General features: G+C 43.4%; 1 protein-coding gene across 2 annotated transcripts; it reads left to right on the top strand.

Annotated features, from left to right (window-relative positions):
- The first annotated feature begins 2,014 nt into the window (after positions 1 to 2,014).
- Positions 2,015 to 2,819, top strand: LOC26535728. Of its 2 annotated transcripts, none has more exons than XM_015189714.3 (2): positions 2,015 to 2,152; positions 2,225 to 2,819. In XM_015189714.3, exon 2 carries the CDS (start codon positions 2,323 to 2,325, stop codon positions 2,674 to 2,676), a length of 354 nt encoding a protein of 117 aa, XP_015045200.1. In that variant the 5' UTR covers positions 2,015 to 2,152; positions 2,225 to 2,322; the 3' UTR covers positions 2,677 to 2,819. The 2 variants fall into 2 exon arrangements, with proteins under 2 accessions (XP_015045200.1, XP_015045201.1); XM_015189715.3 differs by having other exon boundaries at positions 2,025 to 2,152; positions 2,206 to 2,819.
- Positions 2,820 to 12,441: the final 9,622 nt, after the last annotated feature.

Consider the following 12,441-nt stretch of genomic DNA (forward strand, 5'->3'; position numbering starts at 1 on the left):
AAATGGAACACTAAAAGATGAAATTTATATGAAGATTCCAAAAGGTTTAAAGCAGTATGATGGAAATAAAGTATGTAAACTTAATAACGCCAATTATAGTCTAAAACAAGCTGCAAGATGCTGGTTTGAGATATTTAAAAGTGCACTACAAAATTTTGGATTTCGGAGCTAGAAGTACATTAAAAAATTTATATGTACTCTTATATGTTGAAGATATAATAATTTCTACTAGTGATTCTAAAAGAATGTCTAAATAAACATATCTTTTAAATAAGTTTCAAATGACCGATCTAAATGAAATAAAAATTGAAAGAAAAAATTATCAAATTTGTCTCAGTCAATCTGCATATATTAAAAATGTTTTAAAAAAAAATGCAAAATGTAAGATTGTAATCCAGTTGGAACTCCTCTTCCAAGCTAAATAAATTATGAGGCTTTGCAAGTGGAGGAGTCATATGAGGCATTCTGTAAAAATTTGATTGGTTGCTTAGTGTACATAATGTTATGTACACGACCGGATTTAAGTACATCGATAAGTATCTTAAGTCGATATACGAACTACAACAATAGGGAATTATGGCAATGTCTTAATAGAATGTTAAGATACCTAAAATGAACATTTAAAATTCACTTATAACCATAATCAAATCAAAACAATTACTAGTCTAATCATTACTTTGTTTATCTAACTCAATCTTGAATGATAAAAATAATCTGAATGAGCAAAATTAATTTTTTTTTATGAAGTTCAAATTATTTATATATGTATATAATCATAATCAAACCAAAACAGCTTTTTTAAATGGAACACTAAAAGATGAAATTTATATGAAGATTCCAAAAGGTTTAAAGCAGTATGATGGAAATAAAGTATGTAAACTTAATAACGCCAATTAGAAGAAGAAGAAGAAGCTAGAAGTACAGAAGTTAAAGACTAACTATTACTATGTTTATTTAATTCAAGCTTGTAAAATTTTTATTTGATTGAACTGATTGGGTTTTACTGGGTTTCCCCAATTCTTTGCAGCAAACGATGGTTCGATAAAAGTAGCCCCAGAAAAAAAAAAAAGAAAAGAATAACAATACAACCATTAGAAAACGCACACACTCGCCTGAAAGTAATTATTTATTTCATTTAATTTTAAATCAATTTGTATCAGTGTAATTTTTGAGGTGGCGTGTTGAAAATATAAAAGTTACACTTATGCAAATTTGTGTGTATGTGAGAGTGATGAAATTTGGAGGATCTTGGAAAGAGAGAACGCGCTCTATTTTTGCTCTCTTTGTTCTCTCTCGTTGTTGCCTTTCACATGCATGTGATAGAGTAATCTCCCCATTCACTTTGAGAAAACTAGAGAGTGCGGTTCTATCGGTTGCTTAAATAAAATAGGTATTAAACAGGATAAACAATAAATGTGTTTCGCTATTTGGTTGATGGGCTGGCTTATAATATACTTGTGGCGTAGCAATGTATTTGATAATAATAATAATAATTTTGAGTTTACGGCTGCATGCCGTGGTTGTATTTAACTAAAGCTTGTGCTCTTTGTTGTATGAAACCGCAAAACGAACTGAGCATAATATTTCTGCTTAAAGCTAAAATAAGTTGGAAACTCATAGCGGCCACGCGAAAGTGCTGTGTAAGCGATTTGGCCGTTGCATGTATTTAAGACCGTCCCACAATATCTTTTACACCATCCAAACAATTTACCTAATTTCAAAGTAGTTTGGTTTGACACTTGTGTTTATATATACGGACAATAATATTTCATTGAGATTGCAAATATCTTAGTGGGGAATTTTGGGAAAAGAACAGACTATCCGCTTCGTGTGGGAAAATTAGGATACGCATGCCATTGTTAATTTAAAAGCTCACATCGGAGGAAAGAAAATAAAAGTAAGCACGAATCATGTAATATTCGTGGATGTAAAATGTCCCTTTGATGCGAAAGCCAACGTGTTGAAACAGGATCTTTTATTTACAAAGAAATGATTAGCCAACTTTTCCACTGTTCCAATATTGTCGTCAACAGACTCGTAATACTTTAATCTATAGTATGTATAGCATATGCGTATCTCAAGGAAGTATAGTTTCTAATAAAAGGAAATGAACACTTTAAAATACATTGATAATAAAGAAATAATAATCAAGGTAAGAAACCCGTAACATAATGTATTTTCTATAATTGAAAGAAAGTTTAAAAGATTTTTCATTTGGCTATAGATTACCTGATTGGCAATTTTAATGACGAACAAACTCGCCGTTCTTCACACAAGTATGGATTTCAAAATGCTGATGAATTTCTGTTGGTCATACGAATCATGTCAAAGTTTTACAAAGATATTTTAGTAAAAAGTGAAAAACTAACGCAGTTTTCCTGCATTAGCCCTGAAATGAGCAGGCTTGCACATCTTGTGCTATCAGCACGCTGTTCTGAGCTAAAAAGGCATCTGGAGCATTGGGAGTACTTGCAAAATACGAATGTCATAGAATCATTTGGATGGAACACACGGTTAATATTAGGAGACAGCTGCTTTGGAAAAAATGTACATCAATTAATAACTTTGGATTTGCGATACCGTCACATAAATTATCAAAAAGAACTTGTTTTCGAAATGAATAATGTAATATTAAACGACTTTATTTATTTACTTGAAAATGTACTAGCCAGATAACAATGCTAAGTGAACAAATATTATGGTTCTTGAAAACTCCTATTTGTTAAAAGCTGTATTTTATGTAATCTACAGATATAATGATTTTTGTCAATTTCTAGCAGTAAATAACATGAATTCACAATATTATCTACAAATTAAAATATTGGTACTCATTTCCTTCAAATAAAACAAGAGTGAACGCTATAGGCGAGTCCCCCGACTATCTGATAACGTTACTAGGCTGGTGGAAGTGCAAAGCAGAAATTTCCACACTGACAGTTTTTGGCGGTTTGTGGGCGTGGCAAACAGATTATTGGTTTTTGCCACGCCCACAAACCGCCAAAAACTAGTGAAAGTGCGAAGGAGAGTTTTCAACACTGAAAGTTTTTGGCGGTTTGTGGGCGTGGCAAAATGATTTTTGGTTTTTGCAGCTCAAAGAAGCTGGGTCCGCAAAAATCGAATTTTTGAAATTTGAAAGGTGGAATCGTTTGACCACCAATTACTTTTTTTTGACCACGTCCAGTTTTGAAGATATGGAATTTCGAAAATTTTCGAACTTCAAAAAGTTCACTTTTTTGAACTTCTTGTGCTGAGCAACAACATATTCATTTGCTTAACAGTTACTTCGCTGTCCGACTGAAAAGCTACATAGCTAAAAATCAGTCGTACGTTTCGTTGCTAGCAAATTGGTTTACATACATACAACCCAGAAAAATTAGTAACAATTGTGTTTGCTTTACCATATTGTTATCCAACATAATTTGGAGTTTTCATAAGCATTCAAAATTTTTATTCAATTTGATTTTTTCAGTGCAGATAGCAGAACCGAAAACGTGTTTGTGTGTTTTATTTATATGCATGTGTTGGATCTATGCAAATACACCTCCGGTCTTTAATCGTTTCTTGGGAGTAAGAAAGAGAGAGTATTTTGCCAAAATTGTGAGATTTATTTGAATTTTGTTTGAAAATATTGATTTTTAAGGGTCGATTCCACCTTTCAAATTTCAAAAATTCGATTTTTGCGGACCCAGCTTCTTTGAGCTGGTTTTTTCCATGGATGAAAAAATACAAGCTCAAAGTTTAGCTCATTGCAAATAGCTTTGCCCGTGTGAACTTACTGATAGCGCGGACAAACAAATTATTGTACAAATTTCAACACAATTTAAAAATCAACACAAAATAAAAATGTTTAATACTAATACAAAACTGAAAATTATCTAAAAATATTTTTCAAAGCTGTGGGCGTTAGAGTGGACGTATAGCAAATAACAAAATAAAAAAAAGCACAAAAAAGTGCGGTCGTAAACGTTTTTTCCAGAGATCAGGCAGACAGATAGAAATGACTCAATCAAATCGACTAGGGATCCTAATCAAGAATGTATATATTTTTTGGGCTTGTAAACGGTTCCTCCTCCCTGTTACTTTTTATCGAATCTAGTACACCAACTCTACGAGTAACATGTACAACAACTTAAATTTAAACAAGAGAGAACGCTACAGTCGAGTTCCCCGACTATCAGATACCTCAGATACATAGACATTTTCACATTTTTCTGACATAATAAGTAATAGAAATAAGAAGGATTAAGGGATTAAATATCGACTCGGCTCCTGATAAAGAAGAGAGAACGCTATAGCCGAGTTCCCCGACTATCTGATTCCCGTTACTCAGCCAGTGGAAGTGCCACAGTTTTTGGCGGTTTGTAGGCGTTAGAGTGGGCGTGGCAGAATGATTCGACAAACTTGCGCTGCGTCTATGTCCCTGGAGTCTGTATACTTAATCTCAACTTTCTAGCTTTTGTAGTTCCTGAGATCTCGACGTTCATACGGACAGACATACGGACAGACGGACATGGCCAAATCGACTCGGCTATTGATCCTGATCAAGAATATATACTTTATATGGTCGAAAACGCTTCATTCTGCCTCTTACATACTTTTCAACAAAAATAGTATACCCTCTTACTCCACGAGTAAGGGGTGTAAAAATTAATACAAGTTTTATTGTCGTTGAAAAGGTATGACAAACCTTGTGCTGCTTATTCCAAGAGCTAACTAACTTGCGTTTGCAGTTCAACCGCGGAAGATCTTAAAATTGCTAAAGGCCGAGAGCCAGGGTTTCGCCCCGTATTTCAAATACCGTCGGCTATATCAAATTGAGTTTAGAAAACTGATCAAAACATGTGGGGAAGAGTTTTCCATATGTCAAAAGTCTATCGATTCTGAAAATTTTTAATCCGATTTTTAATCGGATTCTGCTTACGTCACAGGCTGATGGTGAGTATAACCAAAGACATTAGAATAACAAGATGCGTAACGGCCATACATTGGTTTTGCACTATGCAGCCACTTTTTTGGTGACGGTCAAAATTGAGAGCGTAAAAATCTAAAAATAGAATTGTCTTACTTGTGTGAGTAGAAACAATAAAGGAGATAGTTTGCATGTGTGCGTTCTTGTGCTAGTTAAGATGATTTTCGGGCCGAAATCAATTTGGATCTAAGAAACTAATTTGATTAATGTTTTGGTCAATTTCGATTCGTAACTGTTATGGTTTGAAAGTTTTTTATACCCGTTACTCGTAGAGCTTTTCTTACCACCCATAATTGAGCGCCTTTTAAAAAAAAATCTAAATAAAATATAAAAAAATAATTTAACTAAATCTTATTTGCATTTTAAATACTGAAAATTGGTCATTTTTATACTAGTAATTTGAAAAAATTAACTATAGTAAATAATTAAAACAGATACAAAGTAAATTATTACAACTACTGTAATTTAAAACAAATCATTTAAAAAAAAAAGAAACTACATTTAAAAAATAAATCATAAAAATACTTCATAAACTAATATATTATTTTATAAAATAAATAAATATATGCAAACTGTTTATTGCAAAATTGGTTTCTTGATGCACGAAGTGCGCACATAAGCACCAAAGAATCATTGTCTTCTTATATTTTGCACACGTCGCACGCTGAATACTCTAATGACAACTATTCTAATATAAAACAAGAGAGAACGCTATAGTCGAGTTCCCCGACTATCTGATACCCGTTACTTAGCTAGTGGAAGTGCGAAGGAAAGTCTTCAACACTGACAGTTTTTGGCGGTTTGCGGGCGTTGGAGTGGGCGTGGCAAAAAGTTTTTTGGCAAATCGATAGAAATTTACAAGACTGGGCTGCTGGTGGGCGTTAGAGTGGACGTATAGCAAATAATAAAATAAAAAAAAACGCAAAATTGTTCAAGTGCGATCGTGAACGTTTTTTTCCAGAGATCAGACAGATAGAAATGACTCAATCAAATCGACTAGGGATCCTTATCAAGAATGTATATATTTTTTGGGCTTGTAAACGGTTCCTCCTTCCTTTTTTATTTTTATTGAATCTAGTATACCAACTCTACGAGTAACAGGTACAACAACTTAAATTTAAACAAGGGAGAACGCTACAGTCGATTTCCCCGACTATCAGATACCCGTTACTTAGCTAGTGAATGTGCGAACAAGAAATTTTCACATTTTTCTGGCATAATAAGTAATAGACTCGGGAAGTGGAGAGAGAGAGAGGGTGGAGACTCCGGACTTACTGAAAAGAGAGTTTGTAGAGTCAGCAGGCTCAAAGGCAAATAACGGGACAAATCGAACTTTGGACCGGGCCAACGGTAAAATCGTGGACTTTGGATCCGAAGACTGGAGACCAAAGGGATGAACCGTTAGAGGAGGCCTATATAAACAGGCCGAACGCTGGAAGCGGGACAGACAGTCGAGGAGAACAAGTGTACGAGTCAACAACGTTAGAACTAAGTCAGCAGAGGAGCTACAGCCGTGGTAGTCAACAAGGAGCGAGATCGCTACGTCAAGACGTTCGGGACGAGAAGGTCTCCGAATTAAGACGCAGGTAGCTGAGGTCCAGTACGACGAAGCACGAGTAGCTCAGAAGCGCCCAACAGGCGAAGTCGAACCAAGGAGGGCACAGGATAAGCGGCAGGGATTGTGGTGTAGACCCGGAGAGCTCTGTAGGAGACCGCGAACTTGAACCAGGCGATCGCCTAGATGTGTCCGTATGATCCAAACAGGCGTGATACCGGCGCCACCAGTCCGAACCAGACGTGGGGTTGACGTGTTGCTGTTCCACAGGCGTTTGCCTTGGGGATCACAGCCGTTAGCTGCCGTGAGTCTGGGTAAGACAACAACTCTTAGCCCAAGCGGCGATCGCCCAACAACGAAGGTCCGCGCCACTCAGGACGACAGGAGCGGCGAGACAGCGGATCAAGGCCGGTGGACAATCCATCCAGCACCAAGGCCGGATAATCTGGAGGCAACATATCCAGACAGACGGTGTTGACGGAGAAGAAAATCCTCCCGAATTCCTGGAGCAGGTGGAGTGGTCTGCAAACACGTACGGTTTGGACCTGAACATGATTCCCCGAGCCATGCCGGAATTAATACAGGGAAAGGCTCTGAAATGGTACATAGCTAACAACAAGCACTGGAGGACTTGGGCCGAGTTCATAGACAGTTTCCAGACGTACTTCCTGCCCAGGGGATACTTCACTAAGCTCGCGGACAAGGTGAGACAAAGGAAGCACGGCTTTAGGGAGGCATTCAAGGACTACATCGTCGAGATGCAGACCCTGATAAGACCCCTTGGGTATGGGAAAAAGAAAACACTGGAGCTCATCAAGGAGAACTGCACGCTAGACCTCCGAATAGCGTTGAGCCCCTGCCGCAGCACACGTCACGTGTGGAAGGTGTGAGGACTCAGGAGAGCTAGGCACGCAGTCCCAGGAACACAACCGTATGGAGGCCGCCAGTCACCACCCAGAGACAATTTGGAACGACACTTGCGGGCAACGTGGGTCAACACCCAACCCATGTGGCCAATCCATAAGAAGCGTGTCGCAGGTGCGGTGGACACGACCATTGGGCAAGAGGATGCCGAAAACAGAGGCTGCTGTTATGCTGGATGTGCGGAAAAATAGGAGTCCGAAGTACGGAATGCTGCCGGGAAATGGGCAGCGATCTCAGCCGCAGAGAGGCGAGCAGGAGTCGCAGGGTGCCGCCTCTCCAAACTAACTGGAAAATTAATCGAGGAGGAGCAGCAGTTGTCCGCAGCGGTAACGATCGGTGGGGACACGTACAAGGCCACGATCGACACCGGCGCTCGTGGAGCGATTACAAGGATACGACGGCAGGTTAGGTTGGCAGATGCGGCGAAATCAACGCAAAGCTAGAAATAAAAGTGGAGTTCGGCAACAGGCGACTCGTCATGAGCCAGCTCGTATTACCAGGGATGGTGGATGCGTTGGTGCTGGGGTGGAATTTCCTCACGCAAGTCGGGGCCGAGATCAAGTGCGCCGGGCATGAAATCCGAATACCGGCCAGAGGCAGACGCAACGGGTGGCTCGAGGAAAAGTTGTCGGTCGCAGTAGTCCAAAAGGACGGCGAAGAGGACGACATGAACGAATTCCTGGAAACAGAGCTCGCGGAGTTTCACACCATGACCGGAACATCGAGTATAGCCGAGCACACGATAACCATGAAGGACGATAAACCAATTAAGCAGAGATACTACCCCAAGAATCCAAAGATTCAAGGGGAGATCAACGCGAAGGTGGACGAACTGCTGGAGAGGGGGATGATAGAGCATTCAAGGAGCCCGTTCAGCTCACCCATAGTCATGGTAAAGAAGAAAACGGGAAAATGGAGATAAACGCGAAATCCATAAAGGATGCCTACCCAATGCCACGGATAAACTACATCCTCGACCAACTAAGGGAGGCGCGCTTCATAAGCAGTCTGGACCTAAAGGATGGGTATTGGCAAATACCGCTGGAAGAGTCAAGCCGGGGCTTCACGGTCCCAGGGAAAGGGCTTTTCCAATGGAAAGTGATGCCATTTGGGTTACACTCCGTGTCGGCCATATTTCAACGGGCCCTGGATCAGGTGATTGGACCGGAAATGTCGCCGCATGCATTTGCATATCAAGACGACATAATCGTGATTGGCCGCACCCTTGAGGAACACAAGAGAAACCTCAGGGAGGTATTCCGTCGCTTGAAGAAAGCGAACCTGAAAATAAACCCGGAGAAATGCCAGTTCTTCAAACAAAAACTTCTGTACCTAGGGCACCGCGTCACAAGCCAAGGGATAGGCACGGACCCAGAAAAGGTAGCAGCCATAGCCCAGCTTGAACCACCGTCATCGGTCCGAGAGCTGAGGCAATACCTTGGAGTCGCATCGTGGTACCGACGTGTCGTGCCTGACTTGACGCGAATTGTAAGGCACTCAACGACCTCCTCCGCAAGAGTACCAAGTGGACATGGTCACAGGACCACCAGCAAGCCTTCGAGGAGGTAAAAGCCAGATTGGTTACCGACCCAGTCTTGGCGTGCCCCGACTTCGGGAAAACGTTCATCTCGAAAACGGACGCCAGTGACTACGGGATTGGCGCAATCCTCACACAGGACACAGAAGATGGCGAAAGGGTCATTTCATACTCCAGCCGGACCCTAAACGGAGCCGAAAAGAATTACTCGGCAACAGAGAAGGAGTGCTTAGCAATTGTGTGGGCTATTCTGAAGCTAAAGCCTTGAGGGCGACCACTTTAAGGTAGTGACGGATCATATGGCGCTGAAGTGACTGAACAGCATAGAAAGCCCTTCGGGAAGAATTACCAGATGGGCGTTGGAGCTGCAGCAGTACGACATCGAGGTAGCATACAGAAAAGGCCAGTTGAACGTGGTAGCAGACGCGTTGTCGAGGCAGTCACTGCCAGAGTCGGTCTCAGCAGAACCCGATATGCTGAAAAGAACGCAGTACAAGGGGGCCGAATCAGAGTGCAGCTGGATCAAGGAAATGCGAGAAAAGATAAAAGCACAGCCTCAAAAGTTCCCACACTACGTGTGGGAGGGTAGCACCCTTTACAGGCAGATTCCGCATAGAGCAGGGAACGAAGATGTAGTGACCTGGAAGCTATGTGTTCCGCGGCAGCTGAGAGAAACTGTCTTGCGCGAAAACCACGACTCCCCAGCAGCCGGTCATGTTGGCAGTCGTAAGACAATTGCACGGCTTGCAGCCCGGTACTACTGGCCAGGAATGCAGAGAGACGCAAGGGCCTTCGTTCGGAAATGCGAGGACTGCGCAAGGTTCAAACCGAATCAGCGGCAGGCGGCGGGAAAGATGTTGGAACAGATCCCGGAGAAACCCTGGGCGACAGTGTGCGCTGATTTCGTCGGACCACTACCAAGATGGAAGAAACAGTATGTTGTTGGTACTGATCTACAGGTTTTCGAAGTGGACGGAGTTGGTGCCTTTGCGAACAGCCACGGCGGAAACGTTGCAGAAAGTTTTCAGGGAACGCATAGTCTCACGATTTGGAGTACCGAAGGTGGTGATCACGGACAACGGCGTGTAGTTCACGAGCCGGGCTTTTAAGAAGTTCCTCAACGACATGGGGATAAAGCAGCAGTTTACGGCACCGTATACCCCACAGGGGAATCCGACGGAGAGAGCCAGCCGCACTGTGAAGACAATGATAGCGCAGTTTGCCGGACAGAACCAGAGGAATTGAGATGAAAGATGGCCCGAAATCATGCTGGCTGTGAATTCCAGTGTTTCAGATTCCAGCGGAGAAGGCAGTGGAAGCCAAGGGTTGGTGAAGTGGTGTGGGCCAAGGAGCACCATTTGTCTAAAGCGGCTGAAGGGTTTGCGGCCAAACTAGCTCCGAGGTTCGATGGACCGTACCAAATTGTGGATTTCATATCGCCAGTGATATGTAAGATTCGCCACCGGAAGAACAAAAAGGAACGCACGGTACAGCGACCTAAAACAGCAGGATAAGGAGGAGAATGGTGACAAGAATGTGGAGTCGGATCCATCGGAAGGAAGCAGGGAAGGCATGCAGGAACGACAACACCTGAGAACGGACTGGGTTTGGCAGCCGTTCTAGCGTCAGGCCGAGGCGAGAGTCAACGGATGCAGACTGCGAGTCCGACAACCATTACAGAGTCAGGCCAAGGCGAGAGTCAACGGCTGCGGACCGCGAGCGAACCAGAGTATTGCCGCGACAACCACCATCAGGGAAGAGTAAGGCACAAATGACGGGAAGTTGAGAGTGACAGCACCTGAGAACGGATTAGGCTCGGCAACCGTTCTAGCGTCAAGCCAGGGCGAGAGTCAACGGGTGCATATTACGTATCCAGCAACCGTTCTAGCGTCAGGCCAAGTCGAGAGTCAACGGAAACTGACCACGAGCGAACCAGAATCCTGCCTCAACAACCACCGGACCAAGGAACCCACATACTCCCGAGAAAAGGGGAGGGGCAGTACCGCAAGGCATGCCAAATAATTCTGCAGGGAGAAAAAGTCGAGGATTACAAGGATGAAACGTTTTGTTTATATTCAAACTTACCCCCAAAATTTTGTTTATAGTCATCAAAAATTAGGGAAGGGGGCGCCTCGATCACAAGGCGGTCGATCGGCACTCGATAGTGTCAATCGATGGGCAGAAACATCGGAAAAAGCAGCACATGACGGGTCACACCATGGAAACACTATGGTCATCGAGTGGGAACGCTGCGCCAACAAAAGTTATCGGAAACAATCGATCGACGGCTAGTAGTGTGACCAGATGCCGAGAAGACGAAACCGCGTAATGCGGGAAGAAGAGTGGTGAACGAAGTAGCGTCACGGAAATTCGAATGGGCGGCAGATTTGAAAAAAAAGGAACGAGGAACGTACTGGAAGGAGATCGGCGCGGTGGATCTCGAGATAGAGCTGGAAGCGTCAACGAGATCTCAGGAGTGTTCCGCGGTAACTGCAAGGCCGAATGCTACATCATCCCGAAGAAAGGGGGAGATGTGAGGAGTTGAAACTCCGCACAAATGCGGATGGTGATCGCATGAGGAGGGCCTGCCGTTGCCAGTTACGCAACAAGGCAAAGCGTAGTAACGGCAGTGCGAAGCCCGGAGAAAGAGAGCTTAGAGACTCTGGGCTGGAGAAAGGGAGTTTGGAGACTCTAGAGGAAGAGAGTTTGGAGACTCGGGAAGTGGAGAGAGAGAGAGGGTGGAGACTCCGGACTTACTGAAAAGAGAGTTTGGAGAGTCTGCAGGCTCAAAGGCAAATAACAGGACAAATCGAACTTTGGACCGGGCCAACGGTAAAATCGTGGACTTTGGATCCGGAGACTGGAGACCAAAGGGATGAACCGTTAGAGGAGGCCTATATAAACAGGCCGAACGCTGAATGCGGGACAGACAGTCGAGGAGAACAAGTGTACGAGTCAACAACGTTAGAACGAAGTCAGCAGAGAAGCTACAGCCGTGGTAGTCAACAAGGAGCGAGATCGCAACGTCAAGACGTTCGGGACGAGAAGGTCTCCGAATTGAGACGCAGGTAGCTGAGGTCCAGTACGACGAAGCACGAGTAACCCAGAAGCGCCCAACAGGCGAAGTCAAACCAAGGAGGGCGCAGAATAAGCGGCATGGATTGTGGTGTAGACCCGAAGAACTCTGTAGGAGACCGCGAACTTGAACCAGGCGATCCCCCAGGTGCGATCCAAACAGGCGTGATACCGGCGCCACCAGTCCGAAACAGACGTGGGGTTGACGTGTTGCTGTTCCACAGGCGTTTGCCTTGGGGATCACAGCCGTTAGGTCCGCGCCACTCAGGACGACAGGAGCGGCGAGACAGCGGATCGAGGCCGCTGGACAATCCATACAGCACCAAGGCCGGATAATCAGATTCCTTTGTAAGTCCAAGCACAAAAAAAGATCCAAGAACG

The sequence above is a fragment of the Drosophila yakuba genome, chromosome 2R (genome assembly GCF_016746365.2).
Source record: "Drosophila yakuba strain Tai18E2 chromosome 2R, Prin_Dyak_Tai18E2_2.1, whole genome shotgun sequence".
NCBI classification, from domain to species: Eukaryota; Metazoa; Arthropoda; class Insecta; order Diptera; family Drosophilidae; genus Drosophila; species Drosophila yakuba.

Coding starts and splice junctions, on each gene's coding strand:
- LOC26535728 (XM_015189715.3), top strand. CDS start 2,108: ATGAACACTTTAAAATACATTGATAATAAAGAAATAATAATCAAG. Junction 2,153..2,205: donor ATAAAGAAATAATAATCAAG/GTAAGAAACCCG, acceptor AAAGTTTAAAAG/ATTTTTCATTTGGCTATAGA.